Source organism: Erithacus rubecula (genome assembly GCF_903797595.1).
Source record: "Erithacus rubecula genome assembly, chromosome: 4".
In the NCBI taxonomy this organism is placed as follows: Eukaryota; Metazoa; Chordata; class Aves; order Passeriformes; family Muscicapidae; genus Erithacus; species Erithacus rubecula.
In genome coordinates this window covers 28,988,636-29,013,435 of record NC_136686.1, presented here as the reverse complement: position 1 = coordinate 29,013,435, position 24,800 = coordinate 28,988,636, and the positions used below count along the sequence as shown (strand labels likewise).

General features: G+C 35.8%; 1 protein-coding gene across 3 annotated transcripts in view; it reads left to right on the top strand.

Moving 5' to 3' along the window:
* ANKS1B (ankyrin repeat and sterile alpha motif domain containing 1B) overlaps positions 1-24,800 on the top strand; it is a 399,263-nt gene that overhangs the window by 189,938 nt on the left and 184,525 nt on the right. For all 3 annotated transcript variants that reach the window (XM_079304860.1, XM_079304861.1, XM_079304862.1), the window contains 3 exons: positions 1,164-1,744; positions 3,607-3,679; positions 23,708-23,814. In XM_079304860.1, the coding sequence (XP_079160986.1) occupies positions 1,164-1,744; positions 3,607-3,679; positions 23,708-23,814 (761 nt within the window). The remainder of the gene's footprint in view (positions 1-1,163; positions 1,745-3,606; positions 3,680-23,707; positions 23,815-24,800) is intronic.

The window sequence follows — 24,800 nt, the reverse complement described above, 5'->3', positions numbered from 1 at the left end:
GAGTTTTGAAGTACACACCAAAATCTTTCTTATGTCATTCATGGTCAAGAACTGCTTTATTTTAGAAAGGATATTTTGAGATTTGATTGGTTTCTTCTTTTTTTTATTTTGCCAGCTGATATTTTAGTTAATTGGAGAAAACTGCTCAGTATCTTTGCACATTATGATATGATGGTACGTTCAATTCCTTGTGGTAGCTACCGCTGTGCACACAGTCCTACAGTTAGAGTTGATCTAGAACATACAAGTTCTAGAAGGAATGAGATTAATTTATTTATCTTTAACAAAGTAGTTATAGAAATGTGACCACTAGTAGGGATGCAGTTGTTCTGACTAGACATAGTCATTAATGCCATGTTGACAGAGTGATGTTAACCAAACCAACAATGTGAGGCAGAGCAGGCTTCCCTTTTTTCCCCTCTCCTAGTTCTCTCACCAACAAGTGTAAAAACAACTATTAAATTTTAATAATCCATTCTAAACCTTTCCCAATAATTATATTTTTATGTGGTTGCTTTTTTTTGTGTGTGTGCATATGTGTGCTAACTTACATATAAAGAGTGTTTGAAAAGACTTGATTTGGTGTTCTTTTTTCCCCAATGGTTGCTATTACTATTCTCAAAAGTTCCCAAAAATAAAAGCAACACGCATTTTTATTCCTTAGAGGCTGTCAGTAAAAAGGCATCATATTGTAAATTCACTATTATTATAATGGCTATAAAAAGAAAAACTACTAAGAATACTCCTGATGATAATGGTTCTTCGTGTATTTTACCACCTACAAACTACCTAATTCATCATACTAAACTGTGTAATTTCTGCACATTTCAACTCAATAGCAAATTAAGAGAGAGATCATCAAGTTGATGGAATAGCAATGGCCTGTTTTATCTTATAAATTTGTTTTTTCATGGAATTTATATAGCACTGAGCAATGTTGGCTGTTCTTCAACCAGCAGATATTTTAGGATAAAATAGTCATATTTAAGATTTTTATTTTTTTTTAAGACAACAATAATTCAGTTCATAGCATAATTTTCTTATTTGCTTCTTTGCATAAGAATGTACCAAGCAGCATTAAAAAGTAATATTGAGGGGAGTAAGAATATTGTTTGCAGTATTTTATCACATTTTTGTGTTTACAAGGTACTCTCTCCTTTCAGAGCAACGTAGCCAAGGTGAAACATCCACTGAAAGTGAGCTTCCTGAAGGACACCCCGCTGAGCAGTTTGCAGGTTTACTTCATGGATCATCACCTGCCTGTGACCCACCTGAAAATCCACTCCAGCTGTACAGCAAAGTAAACCTGTGCAGTGGGCCACTGGAGAAAAGCATTTTGAGCAAGAGCACAGCACAGCAGATACAGCTACGGAAAGAAAGCACCTCTGATCCTCCTGTTAAGAAAAAAAAGCCACCAGTTGTAAACAGAACCATATTTCATACTAAAAACAAACCAGCAGAAAATCATACCCTGGTTGGGGCGCCAAGGATAAGTGAACAATGGGTTGTTACCACTGGGGGATTTGTGGAGCGAGCCTGCACGCTGGGCAGAATACGATCTTTACCAAAGACCTTGCTGGAAATGCATTTGTGCAAAAATGTTTCCAAATCTGATTCTAATCTTATCACCCATCCACCAAATGATAAAAAAGCAAGAAGCAATTGGAGTGAACCCACACCAAAGCCACAGTGCTCCAAAGGGAATTCGGAGAGAACACCTTCCTTCACATCAGAATGGGAAGAAGTAAGTTTTTTAAAATTTTTTATGTACTGTGGTCTTGTGAAGATGCTGCTATTGTTTTCAGTTTTAGGGACGAAATAAAAAGTGGATCTTTCACACTGCAAATCCTCAGAGAGAATGTCAACAGCTGGCACAAAATGCAAAGCATTTCTCTTCAAATGCTGCCCACTCAATAAAGTCTCTCGTTTCCCTAGTGAATGAAGTTAACCAGAAGTAATTCTGCAAGTTTTTGTGGCACTGAAATTGTCTACTAAAGCCCTCACTGCTGACAATAATATTTGTAAAAGCCTTAGTAACTGTGCCTATTATTTACATATTTGCTAATTATTTCCATCATGGCAGTGTCCACCAGCAAGAGCCAGGAGAAAATGGCAGCAATAGAGAGTTGATTGGGTGTTCTACACACCCTCCTCATGTATCCTCTACCTGGTAGCCTGTGTATAAAATGCTTGGCACATACCTGGCTGCTGTGTGAAGTGGGAATATTCTTAGAGATGCAATGAATTCAGGACTACTAACAGAAATTTCCACACAGAATTTGTAGTGCACATGCTTGTTCATGCGAGAGACTTTATTTTAGATTTAGAATTCAATTTAAATAAATTTTTAGATGCCTCGTGTTAAACTTTTTTTTCCTGTGCTGAATTTCAAGAGTGTAAGTGGTTCTTCATAGACACAGAAGTACTCATCTCATTGAGGTAAATTAAGTGTGTGAAATGTTTAGATCTTTACTGCTCCTACAGAGAAGTGAACATTTCTCTTTAAAAGTACTGTGGTGAGGAAATGCATCTATCTCCAGGGTACTATTGTGTTCAGAAAGAACACGGAGTTTAATTATGTGGTTGGTTATTTTTCCAGGAAAATGTTTCAAGCTAGCCTAAATGTCTGATTTGATAGGGCATTTTAAGACACTTTTCATTATAAAGGAGATGCATTTCCACTGAGAGAGTATTAAGGATATCAGGTTTTGATCTTTACAACTTGGATCTGTTATTATAACATCCTGATTAGAGCCAGGTCCAGGTTTGCCTTTCAACGTGGTCATCAAGGTTTTATCTTAGAAGTAAAAAAAGTGCTGTGTGTGCATAAGTATATATGTATATGTAGAATGAATGCCCAATCTGCAGATTCTGTAATAATTTTCAGACTTTCTCCTGTCTTCAGTGACTAATGCATACTTTTCCTACCAGTCCTAATATTAATCCTAGTAAAGTGTGTTTCTCTTTTTTTGCCTTCTTAGTTCACAGCAATCTTTTGATTCACTTTTTAGTTTGTCCTGTTCTTAGAGAAAATAAAATAGATACAGTGCTTTTGACCTAGAAAGTTCAGTGTATCTAAGAAAGATGTGAGTAAGTTTTGGGATCAGTGCAGTGTTGTTTCACAGAGAATGTTGTTCTGTGGTATGTGGGGACACAACTATGTTTCATACCTATTTAGTGCTTCTGGGGCAGATGGAAAGAAAAGGAGCTAGGAATTTCTCAGGAAATGTTAATTGAACAGTTGATTTGTGTGTATTTTAAATACTTTAGAACATATAAGGTATTATTTTCTTATTCATTAATATTACTGCTTAAATAAACTACTAGTGGTCATACCTAGATGACCAGAGTCATCAGTATGTAAGGAACTCCACCATGGAAAAAGAAATATTAGTCCCAAGCTTTAGTTTTTGCTACCATACAAATATTGCAAAATAAAAATCAAAGTGGAGAAATTAATTGTTTACCTTTGATTTAAGTGTTTTTACAATTTTGATTGCTGTTTTCCTAATGAGAGTAATAATGCCATAAATCTATGCATGAAAAACTAAAATAAAATACTGAAGATGGGATCCCTCAATTGTTTCACTGTTCTCTCTTTTGTAGATTGATAAAATCATGAGTTCAATTGATGCTGGAATTAACACTGGACTGGGGGAGATGAAAGATCATGCTACAAGTAAGGAAAAACAACCAACTATTGTTTAATTTTGGCTTAATTGTCAATAGGAAATCTGTGAATAAGACATTGCTAAGTAACACACTGTGTTGAAATCATTTGTAGATATTTGAATAACCATGAACAGAACCTATGTTGTTTACTGTTAGAGATGCATTAGGTCCAGTGTCCTGGAGCTGCTGCTTTAAATAGCATCTTGGAGTCATTAATGTTGTTTTGAAATCTTACCAGAAAAAACACTCCATTAATGTCTTTGTATTGAAGCCTTTCTTCCAGGGGGGGTATTGTACAATCTTTTTCAGATGAGGTTTTGGTTGGAGTGATGGAGCTCTGAATATATATAATCCAATAACTGCTGACACTTTTTAAAGTATTGTATTATATAATGCTGCTTCGAAGAAATATTTGGCACAGGGCTGAAAATGTTGCTGACAGAAGTGACTGGTGTTAGCAAGATGGGAAATTTTGAAAACCTCCCCTACCAGCAAGAGTTCTAAGAACCCTAAGTCATGCCTAGCCTGTTGGTCTGTCAGCATAAACCTGTGCAACTGTGCTGATAAGAATTTTTAAAGCATTTTATTATGTCTCCTCCATAACTCATGGAAGGAAAACTGACTTGCATGTCTGAATAATTTAGTCCTGAGGCAAAGCTGTGTTAACTCAGCTGTACTGGTACATCCCTGCTAAAAATTGCATTGGGTTTATGTATAGGGTAGGATGTTATATACCTTATCACTTAAAATTTGGAAAAGGGTATATTTGAACAACTGTCCATTTATTGGAACATCACATATATACTGAGGATAAAACCATCTTATCAATTAAATATAATTAGCACAGCTATTTTAACAGTAGCTTACAGTGTAAATGGGGACCTAGAAGAAAGAGAAAATAACTGATTTGAATGCAAATATAATTGCAGATAAAAGAGGCAGACTCAGCTTTTTCTCTAAGAGGAGTAAGGGGCAATATCAGGAGAAGTGCTAGGAATGCTCTTTTGGCAGTCTGTTCTTTCTGCAACTTACAGCATTGGGAAACAGAACTGTTTGTAGGCAAAGTCTACGTTAGGAGATAGTGAATAATTTCTGAAGATGCTATAAATAATTCAGAATTTTCTGTTTCTTACATTTTGTTGTGGTAGTTGTACTGTGTCTGCTGGAGATGGAGTTACCTTTCCCACAGCCATCTTCCCAGTTCTTTGCATAGGTAGCTAGAAAGGTGTTGACCTGTCAAACACACTGGTGCTCACTCAGCACCAAGGCTGCCTCTCCCCAGTGGGGAGAGGGTGGGCAAAATCTTGGGAGGGGACTTACCCAGAACAGCTGATTCCAGCTGCAAAGGAATACTCCATATCAGACAGGGCTGTTCAGCTGTAAAAGCTAAGGAAGGAAAAGGAGGGGGAGGCTGAGTATCCAGCTGATAGGAAGTAAAGAATAAATATTTTGTTTTCCTTTGGTTTCACACAGGTCTTTTCTTTTGATGTGTTAAACTGCCTTTATCTTGACCCAGGAGAGGGGGTTTCAGTCTTATTTTCTCCCCTGCCCTGGTGAGGAGGGCAGTGATGGAGTGGTTTGTTGAGCACCCAGCATCCAGCCAGGGTCACCTTGCCACGGTAGCACAGGCACCAAAGGCAAACCAGGTATAGGGTAAGAAGCTGCAGAGCAAGTAAGAGCTATGAAATGGAGACAATGACAACACGTTTGAAATTTTCCATGACTTAGTGATGTGTAAATACTACTGTGTGTTTCTGTGACTGACAACTTCTTGCAATAAAGACATGTCTTTCTACTATAGAGATGAATATATGCAGCTTCACATGTATGTCTTCAGCTTTTCATTTGTTTTAGTCATTTCCAAAGTCAGTCAAACACAATTTAGGCAGCAAAGCAAAGGGAACTGTTATTGACTCAAATGCATTTCATGCATCAAACATGTTATACTTCAAGTATGTTATTTTCTATTGTCTAAGTAGTAACCAAGCAATAGGTTATCTAGGAGGAAATAAGGACTTCTTTCTTCTCACTCATAGCAGGCTTCTCTTTAAACATAACACAGCCGAAAGTAAAGATCTGACCTATGCTTAGGAATAAAAATTAATAGTATGGTATCAGATAATATAATTATGAAATACTTAATAAGTTTATGTATTATTATGAGGGATATTAGTTTTTACTTGAATATATGTGGAAAAAGTTTATCCAGTAAAGCTTAAAAATAATATTTTTAATGTTCAAACTGTGTAAGTCAAAGAAACATCTGTTGTTGAACTGCAGATATCTAGATTCTTGAGTCCTTTATTCAAGAAACCTCATTTGTTTAATAACTTTTTAGCAAGTAACAAAATTCCTGATAATAATGAAGATTAAATGAAGCTTCCTATGGAATCCTTCATTTTTTTGTTTGCTTAGTCCTGTAATTAATATTGCACTTCAGTGTTTTCATGAACTGCTAATAAAAGCGAAAATATGTAAAATTCAAATCTAAATAGTCTATCAATGGTGAACATAGAGCTTTTTTTTTCTACATAGTATCTCATTATCAGTACAAGATATTTGAAAGGAAATATGTCATATGCTCATAATTAAGTAGCTATATTTAAAATTAGACAATGATGACATCTTGTGATGAAATTCTTGAATGGACTCGCCAAGAACTTTGACCTGTATTTTCCTAGTGGTGATATCTGGAAAGATTTCTCTTAGATCTCCAGGGAAATCTCTTAAGAAGCAATTACAAGAACAGTAAAACTAGAGATTCAAAACTGAGTATGCTCATGAGGATTTCATGCACAGTATGCATTCAGGAACAAAAAATTGAAAGCAGAGCTTTCCATTTGGCAGCAGTACAGGTGCTGGAGGAGCAAACTTAAAACTACAGAGAGGAAGATGATTGTTGATGTCCTCTGACAAATTAAAAGCAGGAGTGCTGACCAGGAAGCAAGTAAGAATAACTCTTGATAACTGACAAAACCACCAAATATTAGCCCAAGGAATAAAAAAAACATATTACCAAGAGGAAATAAAAGGTGCTGCTGGCTAGTGATCTTCTACTCAAGGTGATGTGGAAAGATCTGCAACGCCTGGCACTTAAATTATGGCTGATGTGTTTCTTCAGAGTAAAATTTTACCAAATTGCAACAGATTGCACCAATCATTATCACAGGATAAAGAATAAATAATGATGCTGCTAAGAATTATCCTAGCAAATCAAAAGTTCTTATCAGGCTCTGTGGCAGTGAATAAAGTTGAATATTCAAGATAATATTCTCTCATGTCCAAGATAGACCCTAAATGTGACTCTTCTCTCTCCTGAGAGAAGTTAAAAAAGAGAACCATTTGGCAAGAACAAAAATCATAATCTTAGATAAGGCAACTTGAACATCCCTGGGATTATTCCAAACAAGATTAAAGAACTGTCTAGAGAAAGTCATGGGTCAGTTTGCAAGGTATCTTAGCTGTTTGCATGCTAATGGTAGAATAAAGAGGAATGAAGACTTAATGAGGAAAAGAAGAATTAATTGGATATTACAACAAAATTGACATTGTAGGTTCTTTATCATGTATATCACAATAGGAGTACAGACATATAGAAGAAGGGAGAAAGAGAGGAACTTTTGGCTCTTATTTCAAAAACAGTTGCTTTGAGATCTAAAAAATAGGACTAGTTTGAGCTTTTAAATACCTTTTGGGGTCCAGGAAAGCTGTAAAGAATATATTTTTCTCATGTTACTTTTCCAAAGACATTGGACATGATAGTAACAGGGAATTTTAGTTGCCATTTTTATGTAAGAAATTGCATTGACAGACTGTCCAACAAAAAGAAGGTGAAGAAGGTAGATGTCAACAAATTCAGAGATTTTATTTTAAGAAATATATAGGGTAGAGGTTCAAGACAAATTTGTGGTGTTTTCAACAAATCTACAAAAGACCCTAGTACAGCCTTCACCAATGTGAAGAAAAGAAAGTGTAAAAGACCAACCGAGCTAAATTTTCATCAAAATGAGGAAAATTTATCTCTTTACCAGACGTGGTGGGATAGCACACATGTATAGAGACATGTCAGAAATGCCAAAGCACTCAGTGAGATGCAGCTAGCAAGATTTAATATAACATAATTATGTCAGTACATTAATAGGAAGAAGAACAAAAAATCTTATGTACCTAAGGGAGCTACTGGAGGAAAGGAAAGGGTGCATGGAGTAGGTGCAGAGAAGGGAAAAGCACACAGTGATTTTTATTACATGAGTTTACTGTAAAAGTTGTCAGTGAACATATGACATGCAGAGTTAATCCTAGAGCTAAAATCTCAATTGCAGATAAGGAAAGAACAGACTATATAGGTTAGGTTTCTTAACTGTCTGCAAAATTTAGACCTATTAGTGACTTTCTCTGAGATTTCATGAGAAATGTGTCAGGTACCAAAAGACTAAAGAAGAACATAGAACTGATCTTTAAACGAGGAAAGAAAGAAGAATGTGGGGAATTATTTCCAATTAATAAACAAGTCAATGAACAGATATACTACTTCAATTAGGTAGAAGAAATAAGTAATGAACAATATGGATTTGCCAAGAGCAAGCCTAGTAAAGCCATCTAATTCCCTCCTAGGAGTGGATAGGAACTATTAGGTAAGGGAAAAGCAGTAGATGGCCAGTATTTGGACCTCATTTGAGGTTTTGGTATTGTCTCATCTGTTTTTCTTGCAAAATAATTAAGAAAGCATGAGCTTGATGAAAATAATGGTAGGTCAGACAGATTAATCCTATTTCTAATGTCTAAATTCAGACTTCTGGAGTGTGGACTGCATTGAGAACATCTGAGCCATTAATGCTGAGTTAAATAAGCAGACACTTTTTTTTATTGTTCATCATATTTAAATGTCTGAAGCATGCAAAATGGCACCAGTGCCTTAGGGGAGTTCCTCAGATATAACTGTCTAAAACTGCCTAAAATGAATCTCCCTCTGTTCCACAGGACAAAGTTATAAATGAAACACCCAAATAGATTATTAGGAAGATTATAACTTTGGTTACATTTATCAGCATCTGCAGGACTTTTGAATGGTTGCCAGAATGAGAAAGAATAATGATTTGGATAGAACTTGGCTTGAGTTAGATTAGGTCACTGTTTTATGCCCCTTTGAGTCTGTTTTGTAATTATTCTGTGGCTACTGTGGTAACACAATTTAGAAGGAACCTATCTACCAAGTAAAGTAAAAAGAAGAAACACTACAATTTCATATTTTCTTTGCCTAATTATAAGCAATTTTTTTTTTCCAACAATGAAAAGTCTTTTAAGACATACACAGCAGAAAGTCTGTGTTAGTTGGAGCTTGGTAGCTGTTAGCAGGTGTGTGACTCAGGGTTTACTTACATTTGCAAATCACTTGGAAGGGGATAATCAAAAAATTATCTAATTCAAAAACCAAACTGAAATGGATAATGGATATCATATCATCATGATTCAACCTAGAATTGTGTCAAATCAGAGCAGCTAAAATAATGAGTAAGAAAATACTTGTTTAAACAAAATAGTCAACAATCATTTCAGTTTTTTGAGAGAGCCACATCTGTCTAATACGTTCCAGCACACGGAGAGAGATTTACAGTTTTACAATTCCACTAATGATAAATTCAATTTTGGATGCTCTCCATAAATGCATTCAACAGTTGCTGTGTGTATACAAGTCAGGATATTTTTGGTTAGCTGAGCATATACCTACCCTTGAGTGCTCTCGTTGTTTCACCTAGAGGCAGACAGGTTAGAGTTTACTGAATTACCTTTATTTTCTTTATCTAAAATGTTAGTTTGAAAAAGCCTTTTTCTTATAGCTGAAATAAACAAAATTCTTGTTGTGTTTAGGAAGATTGTATTTAAGAGGGTTTTGTGTTGCATTTTTGTGAGAGCAGTGTTTTTTCCTGTGCTTGGAGGTAATCCTAGCATCACATGCAGCATCTATGTCTTCATATCAAGGCTACAAACCTTTCTCTATGATACATCCTGAGTGCTTGCCTTTCAAAGATTAATGTTGCCTTTTACTGGCTGAGGTATATGAAACAGAATCACAAAAAACCCCTGACTTTCGAGGAAGATAGCAAATCTCACTGAATATTTAGCAGTGAGTATCCTCATGTGTACAGCTTCAGAGAGACTCAGGAGTTGGCTCTTTTAGTGCTTGGAACCCAGAAGGACTCTAGAACACTGAAGGCTGAGTGCACTAGCTGTATCTCATTTGAAAGCAGGACTGCACTGCATTGTGCTCTATTCAGAATAACCCTACAACTCCACTTGATGTCAAGTTTTTTGTACAAACAAGACCTTACTGCTTCTCGATGTGCCCACTTCATATTTGTATTTCAGTGTCATGTAGTCCAAATTTAGTGCCGGGGCTGGCAGTAGGACATAGAGCACTGAATTAGAATATATTTCGTAGTGTTTTTTCTCAAATCTTCCAATTCAGGATAAGTTGTAGACAGATATTATACTAAATTATTTTCTTTGTTCATTTACCTTCTCTACTGATATGACCAAGGCTATTATTGTTGATTTCTTCTTTGTAGTATGGGGGGAAAAAAAATTAAGAAATCTTGCTTTTCAGATTTGTAAGGGAAATTACTTAGGCCTCAAAGATAGGGAAAATAAAGTAGATGTGACCAGCTTAGGAAAAGGTGGAATCAGGTGAGGCCACGTCCAGAAAAGCTGATTAAGTGTAAGGGCTCATGCTGTGCCCTGTACAGCTATAATACAATTAAAATTGGGCAAAACCTTTGCCTGAAGCTATATGCTTGGTTTCCTCTCTCTTCCACCTGTTTCTCTGCCACTGCTCAGACATGAAGCCTTCATTGTCCCTAGGATGGTTCTGCCTATAAAAGCTAATATATTAATTCAAAAGTCAAACTTTTAAGAAATTAAGCCTTCTTAGGCTGGCGCTTTTCGGTTTGCTGCCATATGGTTGCAGTTTTGGCAAAGTGGTTTTCCTCCAAAGCTGTTAATATTCTCCCTCCTCCAAGAGCTGAAAACAGATAAAATATAAGTACTTAAGGCAGAATTTTAATTGAGTATGTGTAGGCATGTTGGCATAAGGCAGACTTCACAGTGGTACAATCTAGACTTAAAAGTATATATTATTTTGTAATTTAGTCCCTGTTTCACAGCATTTACCTTGTTGTTTTTAAATCTCCATTTGGTTAAAATAAGAGCTTTTAGAAAGTGGACTTTATTAATAGACTTTAATAAAATGGGCCATGAAACTTCTCACTAAGAGGGACAGCTCTTAAGCTTACAGTTTTGAACACGTAACATTAATTTTGCAATAGCCAACCACAACAACCAGACTGTAAAATAGGGATAACATCACTTCTCTCCCAACTTCTCTTTGAAGCTGATATGCTGTGTACAAAGACCAAAGTACCTGTAGCATCATAGATGGCAAAAAAGTAAAAGACAGAAGGAACCTGACTCTGGCTGGTGGAAGAGGAACCTGATGAGACGAGGCAGCTCCAGCAGCCAGTGTCAGCTCCCAATGCTGTTTGATGCTCCTTCAATAGGAAATGCATATGCAGCATGAAATTACTAAGCTGCAAATCTTTGAACTCTTTAGCAACAATTATAGGACTGCACTTTAGAAAAGAGAGCCACATGTTTGTGTTTGGTCCTGCCCTTCCTTGTATCCTATCAATAACTGGAATGTGAATGTGGAATTTTAATTTGCCATGGCAGAACAGATTGGGGGGGGGGGGGCGGGGATTTGCATTACAGAAGGCAGAAGTGATTCGTCTTTTAGGTAAAAAGGTTTTCAGTCAGTCACCTTCTCATATGGAGCCTGTCACACTTGGTACACAAAAGCAATGGGGTGTGTGTCACCAAGTTGCTTGTCCCTGGTCACTTGTGTGTGTTGTGGTAGGCTGACTGTTGCATTCTTGGTGTGTCTGTTGGGTACCTTTTGATTAGGAAAAGCAAACTATTTTTTCATAGACCTTTAGGAATCAACCTTTACTGTGGTATGGTCTTTTTGATTCAAATTTTTCTTCAGTGGCACTCATTGTTTTTGCTTCCTTTTCTCAGATATTTTAGGTGATGCTTTTGTAATAACAAAAAGATGAGTATCACATGCAATGTGTTAAAATGTTGCTGTAGTGCAGGGTCTTCTGCTGATAAATTGTCTGAGCTGTTGTTTATCAGAGCACACTCCTCCTCTTGACAGGAATGCATTCCCTGGTGTTTTACCACTGCCAGCAGTATCCTTGATTATCAGTACAGACCATGCCTTTAACTCTTTGTGGCACTGTCTCTTCTGGTACTTTCATATGTGCATTTCTGCCACTGCATTATTCATACCAATCTTCCTATTTCTATTAATAATATCTTCGTTTCAAATTACTTGAATGGCAATGTAAGTTTTTGCAATCATCTAAATTATAAAATAGTGGAGAACAGAAGGCATATAGCTATAAAATGAGGAAGAAATATTTTTAGCATTTATTTCCTGAGAACATGATAGTCCTAATGTATTGTATGTTCCTGAACTTACCTAAAGATCATATAAATTTTAAAGAAGTTATCGCTTATAATTGGGTTAATATTTTTTTGACTTCTACATCATAAAAATCTAAACAAGTGATAAAAATGCATCTGTTTTAATGATTCATTGAATCTCAAAACAAACCTTACAGAAACTGGGCAAACTGCAAGATAATTGTAGAGCTTTTAGCTATGTTTTATAATAGATGCAGTGGGAGTTGGATGCAAAAAGCTGCAGGCATTTATTTTATTATCTTATACTCAAGCATTCCTATTATATTAGCAATTTCACCCTGTAGTGCCATAAATGTAATATTCATCTCTATGTTCTTCATACACAATTTTATTTTTTTTTTAAGCAGCCTACTACAATGGAAGGCTCAGGCTAAACAGAAAATAGAGTAAAAATGTAAGTCATTGGACCATATTTACCAAAGTAGTCTTTAACTCTGATACTTCCTTTTACATTTCCACTCTCTCTATAAGTGCCCATCAACATTTACCTTTTATCTCTGTCCATGCTTTTTGTGTTCAGTGTTAGGCTTGTTTTTCCAAAATTATTGCGAAGCAATTCAGTCATTATATTCACAGACTTGGATAAATGATTTCTGGCATATGTCTTCTAGAAGGAATGGAGAATATTAATAGCAAACAAAGGAACTTAAGAAAATGGAACTATATCATAAATATTGACATCCATCAGAGAGTAAATGTATAGTTTAATTCTTGTCAATTTTGGTGTAGTCCTCTTGGTCTGCAACAGAACTGCTTGAACAAAGGAGTGTCCTACAAGCTCTCTTTGAATTAGAGGATTGACATGTAATTTTAGCAGACTTAATATGCTGAGACTTTTCAGGGGTATTTCCCCACATCAGATGTAATATGCTGTGGGAACAGCATAGGAAATTAAGGCCCTATTTCAATACTGATATTTTCTTCTTTTTTAAAAATAAAAATTAAAACCATCAGGAGTCTTTACTTCTATACAGTCTCCTGCACTATTATTTCTGAGCAACCAAACTTTTCCCCCCCCCCTCACAGAATACAAATGATGTATTCTTCTTTAGAAAATTCTGTCACATCTAAAGATGTGACTCCTCAGAAGGGCGAGTAATGCATACTTAATCCCTACCCATCTCTTATTTTGTTCTTAAACTAATAGCTGATACATTTATTCTATTGTTAAATATGGTTTAAAAAGAAGTCTTTCTGACCACAGACACGAACAATTTATGTATGGTTGGACTGCTACTCAAATCTGTGGAAATTCAAATAGTGTACTTACCACTGTTATTAAGCCTTGCGTCAGTATTTTTAAAATATTCTCACATTGTATAATTTACTTTTAGAAGACATGAAAGATATTAAGCTACAAAGAAGATATGTATGCCATGATATAGAGCTATATTATAACACTTTTAATATTTGTTTTGGGACAGAGTGCGGAATGGTATGAATACGTAGAATGCAAAACTCAAAAAAATCATATTTTCAGTGACTTCCAAGGGCATGAAGCTCAGAAACACTGACAAATAATAGTAAAATGGAGAGTTCAGTAATATGATATTTAAGCATGTTATGGGACAGTGCTTTGAAAAACTGTGTATGTTACTCTACAGAAAATCAAAAGTGAATAAAAGTTATTCTCACTTCAAAAATTGCCTATGGCCTAACCTTACAAAATCACAGTGATAAAACCAAATCACACTAGATCTCAAATAGATTGGTTGTGAAATTTGTTTAGAAATAATATCGCTCACATTACCTCCTGGATTCTCTTAGTAATAAATGAATCTAAAAAGGATCTTAATGCTGCAATCTGGTTTTCCTGGTTAATTCTCTCATCTGTCAGACCAATCCCTGAAGTCAGTGAGCTGTATAGAATGTATTTTCTTCCACTGGTTTTCCATGGGGTTTGAATATATGTCTGAGCTTTGTCCACCTAGATAAGCGATAGAGATCAACCATATAAGAATGCAGATTTCAGAACTTGGAAAAAAAAAAAGGAAAGGATTAGAACATTTTCAAAGTTATTTCCAGTAAAACTGAGGTCTTGCCTCTTTCTCTACCAAACCACAATGGTATGGGGGAGTTTCCACTGGAAAACTGAAAAAGTTTTGGCTGGATTTCACAAAGTTAATGCCAGAGTGCTTGCTGGTGTGCCTAAAAAGTCACAAGCCAATGATGCCCTTATTTTATAATGCTCCAATAATCATCCTACTGTAATTCCAGAGGTTAAGAGATATTTTTTTACAAGCCATGATAAATGACATAGGAAGAACTATCAGATTACTTGAAAGTTTTAGAAGTCACATGTTTAGGTTCAGCTTTTTCCTAGCTGTTTGATCTGAACTTTGCAACTATATAGCCACTTAAAGACATGTATGTTAATATTTTATTCAATTTATTTGAGTAAATTGAACAGCGTTTATTTCTAAAGCAGAATCAAATTCAATACCAGGTTGAAAAAATGTATGCAGAATAGGAATGAGCACATCAATGGAATTAAAAATATCTGCTGAAAAATGAGGCTTTCACAGCCTGTGGCCAGAAAATACTTTAAAGGCAATAAAATATTTCTTACTTCTAAAATAGGTTTTACAGATTTGGCTTTAGTAATTAGTTTGTTATTTTCGTACATGATTGCTAATTGCAAATCTCTAAAACTTTGTTCAGTATCTCTGATGGTGTTTTGTAGGAAATGACAGGAATGTTACTCTCAAATATATGTTTGTGCTGGAGATGTTGTGGCAAGTGAGACTGTGATGAAGTTTACCTTTCATAAATAATAATAGAGCTCTAAGTCTACTAAAACTCAATAATGGTTTCTTGAAAGTTCAGCTGATTCACTCATGTTTCCTTCTAGTAGTCCTTGGGTTTAAATAGATATGAATCTTTGGATTCATATTTCTAGTAATCACATTTCGAGTAATCACAAGAACATCACATGCTAGTTGAAAAATCTTTGGCTTATTATAGAATTTATAGCACACCAAATTGTTTCAAGTTTTCATTCCACCTACAGAAAATGAAGTAATTCAGAATATTGAACTTATTAAAGTGAATTCATTTAGTTTCTAACCCAGACTGTTAACCTGAGTTCATTGTAATGCTAGGATCAGTATTTTCTTGTTTCATTTCCCTGTATTCAGCACAATGCTGCATTGCCTTCACACCCTTCAAAAATTATTTGTGATATGCTACTTACCACCCCTACAACGTAACTTACGATACCAGGAATTTTACGAAACTATTTTTCTAGTTTTATCCATTGCTGATCTTTATTTTAGGTTATTACACTATTACAATTCTGAGGTTAAATTGATTCATAATATGAATTTTCATTAAATGCTAAAAATAGCATTTAGTCATAAGTGGTGAATTGCTCTGGAAGCTACTTCTGAAGTGGATTTATTATTCGTTGACAATATTTGCTCTTCATGCATGAGTTTAGATAAATATTTCTTACAAACTCTGCTGTTTGCTTTTCTATTTACAGAGTATGATGGGCTATCTCAGTTACTTTGTGCTACTTTTGTTTTCTGCTAGGCTATTTGAAGTGTTTCATATTCCATAATTCTAAAGAATATATTATCTTGTCAGTACACAAATCCCCCTATTTGCATATCAATATGGCATTTATATAGAGCCCAGCCATTCTTCTCAAATTTATGCAAGAAGAAAATCCGTGTACATGAACATTTTGAAATGAGTAGCAAGAACTGTGGCTAAACAGCTCTAGTCTCAGAATGTGAAACTACATGTCGGTGTGGGGTTTGCTCATTAAACCATCTCAAGTTTTGATCTGCTTTGCAGTATGGGAAATAATCATTAATAAACATTATAAAGTATTGGTGGAACTAGTCTGAGTGCATTTTCAGGTAGCCTGTACCTGCAGCACCACTTGAACTCAAGCTGAGATGCTTTAGCCTTGACAAATGAACTAGGCAAGGAATGATTCCTGGAGTGCATTTTATGAAACTTATCCGACAAGTTGCTTTTGTATCATTCCAATTTCTAAAACAAAAAGCCATGCAGGACGAGGTACAATGCCATGAGAGGTATTTGCAGTGCTGTAAGCATCAGCACAGATTCTTGAAACAGGACCCTAGGCTCCAGAGGTGGGAGAGTGAGAATAGAGCTGTTGGCATGAGGGAGCTCACAGACAGGATGAACTGGGTTTATATAAGCTCATCCATATGCAAACAGTCCAGTGAGTTGCCAGAGCTGTGCCAGCATGCCACCCACTCAAGTAACATCTTTATTATTCATGGAAAGATGCTGCAGTTTTCTTGTGGTGCTGCAGAGCCTGTGTTAGCAGGGGATAGATAAATATTACAGAAGGGGGTTATAGAGTTTGTGTGTAATAAGACAAGTTCCTGTGGAGAGCCTGACTTTTTGTCAGGAAGCAGAGATGGATAGTTGTTCCCTAAAAAGCAAGGAGATGTCTGTACCCAGTGGGCAGAGCCAGGTGCCAAGCTCCACTGACCACTGAAGTTAAGTTAGTATTACCTGAAATTCCAAATCCAACCTAGTCTTAACTCTAAAGAAATATTGGGGTAATCTCACACATGTTATTTCATTTTTAGATGAACTTTATTTTTTTTTTTTCTACCTGTTTTAAAAGATTTGAAAGGGGAAGTGGGAGTAAAAGATTAGAAGAGGAAAATGACTGATGTGAAATAAAACAAATTGTAGTAGCTGGAGGTGAAGGACGATGAAAGTGCAAATAACCATAATTTACAAGAAGAAATGGAAGTGAGATAAACAGGGATCATAGAAAATTGAGTATAAAATTAAGTTTAAAAGAATACAAAGGGGAGAAAAGAATTCACCTGATCAGCTGTTCAAAAGAAAATTTCAGTCTGAAATCTGGTGCACTATGGTAAGGGAGCCTCTAAAGTCAGCTAGGCAAAAAGCTAACAGGTAAAAAAGCACCACACTGTTTCAGTCTAAATCTCACTTATAAAATAACCTCAGGATAAATCTTTAATCTTCCATTATGTGTAATTTCATTATTCAGAATTTCAAAAATATGTGCCAGTACATGCTTCTCATTTTCATAGCTCTTCACAGGACCTTCTAGCAGTTACCAAGTTACCAAATCTATGAAATCAATAATGAAATCTGTGAAATCATTCATTTAACAGCTCTATTTAACTTCTTGAGGTATCTCTGTGCAATTTTTTTTTTGAGCACTTTCTTCAAATAGTTCTCTGTTACCCAGTTCTGTGTTACCTAGTTCTGCCTGTTTTCTAGTCCAGTGTTGCTTAGCACAGACCCGTAAAAGAATTTGCTCAGATGTGAAATTATAGACATTTGGGTTTATGGTGCCAGGAATTATGGGATAAAGTGTTGAGCTTCCTTAGTATTTTTAGCAAAATTGTATAGTGTACATTTTTTATATATATGTACTCAGAGTGTACCAGCTTTTAACAGTAGTCTAAAAGTTTTACTGAATTAAGTAAAATATTTTGATTGGTCATGGTGTCATGTAAATTTCCAAGGGGTTTTTTTTTTTTCCTTAGTAGACGAAAGCAGTGAAAATGATTACTCATAGGTGGTGAGAGTAGTGTTACTATTATCCCGTAAAACTTCCCAAGACAGGACAGAAATTGCTCTGAGACAGTAATTCCTTTTCCTAGAAAATATTACTAACTTCTTTTGAACTCAAAATAAGGATGGTGCTTTTTTAGACCATATTTCATCAACCACCAAACTGTCAGAAGAATACATAAAGGACAATTAAGCATAGAGACACTTTGTCTCTCATGAAGGCATTCAGCTGCAATTTGCTCAAAATTGGGAAAATGCTAGGAAAGAATTGCTGAATGTCCATCTTATGCTCTTCTGTGGTCATCTAATAGTAGCCACTGTGATTGAAGATAATGAATGATGAAGCTAGATGAGGCAGCTGGATCCTGTGGTCTTGCAGCAAAGCTTCCATCTGTTCTTAACTAATTCCTTGTGATTCAGTAGGCTGCATCTTGATATCTGTTCTGTAATCCAAACATCTGACTGAAGCTGTGCATGTTGCAATGCTATGTAATATATATATTTGATTATCCCAATGTATTTTGAAAAAATTGTCCCCCAAATCTATTAATTTAAAATAGAAAACCAAAATCTGGAAAGACTAAATGTATCTCCAGCAGTTGCTGCATTGTAATATATGTTACCAAATTAGATAGATGGATGGATAAATAGATATTTCTCTGCACTGTGGTAATGGCATTCTTGAATAGAAATGAGTCCTAGTCCAGTGACTGTGCTCTAGAAAACAGGTATTTTAATTTTCCAATAAGATCTGCCCCTCATTGACTGAACAGCATGTGTTCTGAAGAAGCTAAATTAAAGTTGTCAAAGCAATCAACTGAACATGAAAAATATTCTAACTTTGAAGTGTCTGTGATAAATGTATGTTTCATGATATAGTGGAGTGCTCTGACTGAGCTCTTGGTGGGTAAATAATACATCAGCAGTCAGAAATGCAAACTCGTAGAAGGGCCAGTGCAGTTCACAAAGTACAGGTCACTGCTGACAAATCATCTGTCAAGTAAAATGAATTTTCCTTGTTGACTTTGAGGTCACAGTTATTAAAGATACAACACTTAGCCAGTGGTAATGTAGAGTTATAATCAATATTGGTATAAAAATCAGAAAAGAACTGTGAGTATGATTTTTTCCTAGTCACTGAGGGTTTTTCCATTAGCTTGACTAGCTGTGATCTGAGAGCTATTTTTGTGAGTTTTGAGCCATACATAAGCAATGGAATGTAACCTTTAGATTATAGATACTAGATAGTGTTACTTAAATTCAAGCTGTCCCTGTTGATTTTGTTTTTAGACACATTTTTCATGGCATATACAAAAACAAAGCACTTTCAGATAAATATTCAGCATCGCCAAATATTATCCAAAGTGCCATCATCATCCAAAGAGCCAGGCTGCTGACAGAAGTTACAGATTTTATGCAAGGCATCAATTTTTTTCAGAGTTTTATAAAAAAGATAATTTAAAATCTCTAAGCCTTTGGAATTGCATTATAATATAACAAATGCATAAGATCAGCCAGAATCCTGCATACCTTTCTTGGAACCTAGTATGCTTCTCCCATAATAAACTTTAATTGTGGTGGTCTGCTGGATGTTTGATGTAGTTTTTCTCATACAACATCCTGTTCCAAGCTGTCCTTATCTCCTCTCAGGAACACATGCTTTAGGTTAGTTTGTTCACCCTGCCATGCCAAGTGCTGTCACACAAGTTCCATCACAACGTGTACACTGATAACTTTTTTATCTGTCTGAAATCATAAATATAAAGAGAAAAATTATATTTCATTTAGCTTTATACAAGGCTGGAAGCTTTAATTTAAAAAGAAAAAAGTTGTCAGTACTTACTCTAGCATCAATTTCTTCTCCAGCCTTGCTAAGCTTAACTGCCAGCTTACCTAAATGATTCATTCTTTCATATTCTCTACTCAGAGATTTTTTGGTCACTTCTAGTCTCTACTAAAATCTTCCACTTTTTGATTCCTTAACACCAGAAGTGTTTATCAATGTTTAACAGATATTTATATATCAAAAAAGAATTGTTTAAAATAGTCTGTTCATAATAGTCTGGAGGAACACCTCCTCTACAAGTAATCATTGCAATTTCTTCTCCTTAGTCAAAAAATAAAGAAAAATTCATACTTCAAACAGTAGAAAAAATAAAATTGAGAGGCCCTTAAGTTACTTAGCATTTAGAGCAGATCTGCCTTACAACATATTTGAAATCATGTGTCCTCTGATATCACAGATTCAGTCAATTCCAAACCCCCCAATAAACATATTCTAAATCCCATTGGGTACAAGATGTCTTCTAGAAATTATCGTATAGCATGCCAGATGGCATCTTTCTTGCAGACATCACTTCAGTGTGCTTCTTCTGTTGCCTTGGAGAAGAAAGAGCCAAGTACTGCTATCTCTGTAAGACTTAAGTGTCAGTTTTCCTATGTAGGAATGGGTACATCTTTTTTGCTTGTGGTATCACAGGAGGATTATCATGGAATTTATGGCCTTTGCAGTCAGAGGAAAACATGGTAGTGTGTAAACATGTTGAGGTGAGACCATCTCATACAGTCTGCTTGGTATTTTCAATGTCACCAGCTTTAGGTATAGGCAAAGGGGTAGCACTGCCTGAATCAGCACACTGGTGAGGCTGGCACTGAATCAGAGACTTTAAAAAGCCAAGGGGACAGCCAGCTTCCCATTGCACTGGCTCAGAAAAACTTCCCAAGCAACCTGCCTGAGGTAAAACACCTGAACTGGTTAGAGATCTGGAGGTCTTAAAGAGCTGTGAGTTCCCTAATGCAAACAGCCCTGGCTCTGTTCTGTGCTTGCATTTACCTTGCTGCAACCTTTGCTTGGAAGCAGGAGGGAGGAAAAGTCTTGTAGATAATGGGGCACTTTAGCAATGAGACAATAGCCAGGGGTGAGGACTGGGCAGCAAGCTGACTGTTGCTCCTCACTTTCCCTCCCCTTGCTGAGCTACCTTATGCTGTGTTGATGGGTTCAGACGTGTAGTTATGCTGGCAAAGGACAGAGTTGGAGGAGAGTGCACAGTGAGACCAGCAGTGCTATAATCATCCAGGGCTGGAGCCATGGAGACAGTTAGACACAGTACCAACAGCTACATGAGGAAATGTGTCTGGGGAGCCACTCAGCAACTGAATTTGCCTACACTGTTGCTAGGCATTGAGCCAAGCACTCATCACTGGCAGCATAGCTTCCATGCTGTTTATAGTAAGGTAAGGAAGAAGCAGTTTGACCATGGAACTAGTATATTGATTATTGTGTGTGCCTTTTTGTGGGCAACAAATTTTTGGTATTGGGGAACACAATGCAGAGGCATTTGTGTCTCTGCATTTATAGGAAATATAATAGCCAGTCATGCATAATCCATTCAAAGGGATTATGCTTCACTAGATTTCTTTCTGATACCAATTTTTCTGCTTACAGGGGGAAAGGGAAAGCAGAATCAGGAATCCTTTTCAAAGAAGTTCATTAATTCTCAGTTAACTAAGCAAAATTCAGAAAGGGTTGAAATCTTATTTAAGATAACTTTCAATTCTCAATTTCCATAACTTTCAGTTCTCAATTTGCCCTCTGAAAATCTTGCCCAGTCATTTGAATTTGCCTACTCAGGGGAAGTTTCCTATATTTCAACTCAGCATAACCTACCCTTCTTCATGTCTGGGTACAATCCGGAAGGGTTTCTGATATATATACAAAGATATCGATTCATAGTAGAGAAAAGTTTTCAAAATTGGAATAATTTACAGACAAGTGTGAACAAATACATTTCTATCTCCATGACACCTCGATTTCCTATCTATTTCCTGCATAGTTTGGCATATCTACTTTCTCTGGGAATAAATTAATCATCCATTCATTTATTTGAAATGCATTTAGCAATTAGAAAACTCCTAAAAGTTTCTTCAGCAACTGCAGATTTACCAGTTCCTGGTGAGTGTTCAGTATTCTTTCTAAAGACATAATGATGTCTTTAATAATATTCATTCCTTGTGTGGTAAATTTATCAAGTTGGTAAGAATACCTGGAATAAGAGAATATCTTATAAGAGACCTTAGGCAACTTTCCAACTTCATTAAATATCTTCGGTGCTCAACTAAAACTATTCTACAAAATTATTATGGACTTTGGTTTGCATGAGATATTTCAAAAATCCAGGAAGTAATATCAAAGTCAAAGGTCATCCAGTTTTAGTCCAAGGACTAGTCAGAGTGAGCTGAAACTCTTAAAAAATGTTAATTCTATATATTTAGAATCTGTTCTGCAACTGCTCAGGGACCTTCTGTGTGGTACTGGAAGAGGCATCATTGTTATTATAACGTGTTGGTCAGACTGTAGATTTAGATTTCTATGAAACAATTATCTGCCATATTAGCATCACTCCCATATTATCCCCTTGACAAATATCTATAATTTCCTCATGTCTGGAATTAAATTCCTCCTTAGAGATGGTCATTGCTGGAGATTCACAATGGATAAGAAAAACAAAAGAAGTAATTAATGTGCTCAATAAATGAAACACCACTGACAGAATTCCTTCAAGAATTGTACCCTGAATATACTTATTTCCTGCCTTTTTTTTGCTAAGTACTTTCATATGGTTATGAAAAACAAAAGTTTAGTAAACATTCCTTTCAGAACAAAGGAATAAAATATTTCTCGAGAGAAACTGTCTCAAAGATGAAATGTAGATAGAAAATACATCATGAGGTATTTGATTTCTTATGCAGAGAATGAATTTTTCACTCATTTAAAATTCATAATCTTTTTTTTCCAGTTGTAGTTGATAAAATTTAAATCCTTTCTAGAAATCATGCAAATCTTATATGTCTACTTGCTATCAGCCATATTTTTTTGTAAGAAAAGATATGAACTTACAATTTTATTGTTTTAATTATTCATTTGAAATGGTGACCTTTTCAATTTTAATTATTATATGTTGGCATGAAGGTTTTCGTGTGTCTTATAATATTTTACAGTTGAAGAAATCGTGCAGATAATCTAATTACTTTCACTAAAATTGTTGTGCCTTTTATGTCTTTTGCTGTACTACACGAGAGAAACTGTGAAATGTATGTGTTATTGATTCATTAAAGGCTTTTGCTATTATACAAGCAGAGATGCAGACCACTGCCTATCTTACATTAAAAGGGGAAAGCATAGTAAAACATGCCATGGGCTATGTATTAAGTATTGTGTTTCTTAATGCCTTGTGAAATGTAAAAATCTACAACAAATAGATATGTAAAGCATAACTGGTATGAAGATTCTATTCCGATTTAAGTGCTCTAGGTTGCTTTTGAATCTTGCTATTTTCTGCATTTGTTTTGACTGCTCTCATCATTCAAGATTGACGCTTGGATGGGTGTGTAGGAGGAAGCAGCAGCAGCAGGCTTACAGCTTGCAGACAAAAAAAAAAATCTGCCTTATCTGATGGCTATTATTGAAAATGCGAGGTGTAGCCTAGGCTGGGTAATGAAGGGGAGCGAGCGAGGGGGAGCAAGAAGCATGGAGCTGCATACTGATGAGTGTAGGAGTACTTGATAAAAAGAATTCTTGCTGCTGGCAGTGCATTGCTCATTGTGGAGTATTCCAACAATCACATATAACGGAGAACAGCTTAGCTGACAGCTTGATATGCCTTTTTTTTTTTTTTCCCCTACTGTATGACGTACTGGTCTGTAGTAAAGATTAATAACCAAGAAATGTAGAGCTGCGATCAGATCTTACGTTATATACTGCCCTGAAAACTATGTTTTACTTCTGACTTTTCTGTTTGCTGAAAACATTAATCTGTCAAGCTGGCGGGCTCGTTTGATACCAACTTTTCCAGGAACACGATGTGGCAATGCCACCTCTCAGCCCAGGACTACCGCTATTATCCAGTGGATGGTTATTCGTTGCTTAAACGCCTCCCTCTTCACCCTCCTACAGGACCCCGATGCCCTGTCCAGACAGTGGGACAATGGTTGGAAAATATTGGGCTACCTCAGTATGAAAACCACTTGCTGGCTAATGGATTTGACAATGTGCAATTCATGGTAAGAAACCTTCCGTGCATAGCTGTGTATATACACTGTAGCTGCCTTTTTTTGTCTGTCTCTTATGTGCTCATAAAAACCTTAGAGCTATTCTGCATTGCACTAAGATCTGTTTAGTGTTTCACTTTCCTGTGTGTAGCTGAATTAATACATAAACTGCCTTTTTATAAGCTTCCAGACTGTACACATTAAAAAAGAGTCTAGCTTGAAATTTGGTAAAATAAAAACTGGGTATCAATGTTCTTTCTCCCCCTCATCGATCCTCCGATTAAAGAAGAAAAATGCACAGCTCTTTTAATCCATTGCAGGATTTTCATAGTATGAAAAAGCTGCAAACACCCCTTTCTGCAGTGCATCACATTCTTACTTTTATTTCAACATTAACTTATAATGAAAATTAAAGAACATGCAATGCCATTCTTGCCTTGAGAGGCATTTTAATAACAGAAAATTATTTAATGAAGTGTGCTCTCTCTGCAAGTAATTTTGGATGTCTCGGTTAAATATTTTTGCATCTTAGATAATCAGGCTATGGGATTCACTTGTTGAAACTTATGCCCTGGGAGAAAAAGTAATGCCTTCCTGTTAATTGTTCCATTTTCATGTTTTAACTCTAGGCGTTTATCAGGAATATTTGAATAAAATGAAATTTTAGTTAGGTCAGGATTTACAATATCACCATGTGATGCAAAGTAACAGACCTGTCATGCACAAACTTTCCATTGAAATGAATATTGACAGTAAAGAGAAAATCTTACTTGTAAGGCTGTTATATAATGACTTTTCTACCTGCATCAGTATTCCTCCTACTTAAGCCACTCTCAAAAATCCCAACTGCATTTCTTAAAAAGTATCAGGGCTTAAAACATATTTTAAAATACCTTTAAAATATATTTTAAGTATCCATGATATCTTGGAACAATTCTAACTTTTCCTAACTTGCATCTGCCATATAAGAAACAGAAGTGAAATGGCATGGATGTTGT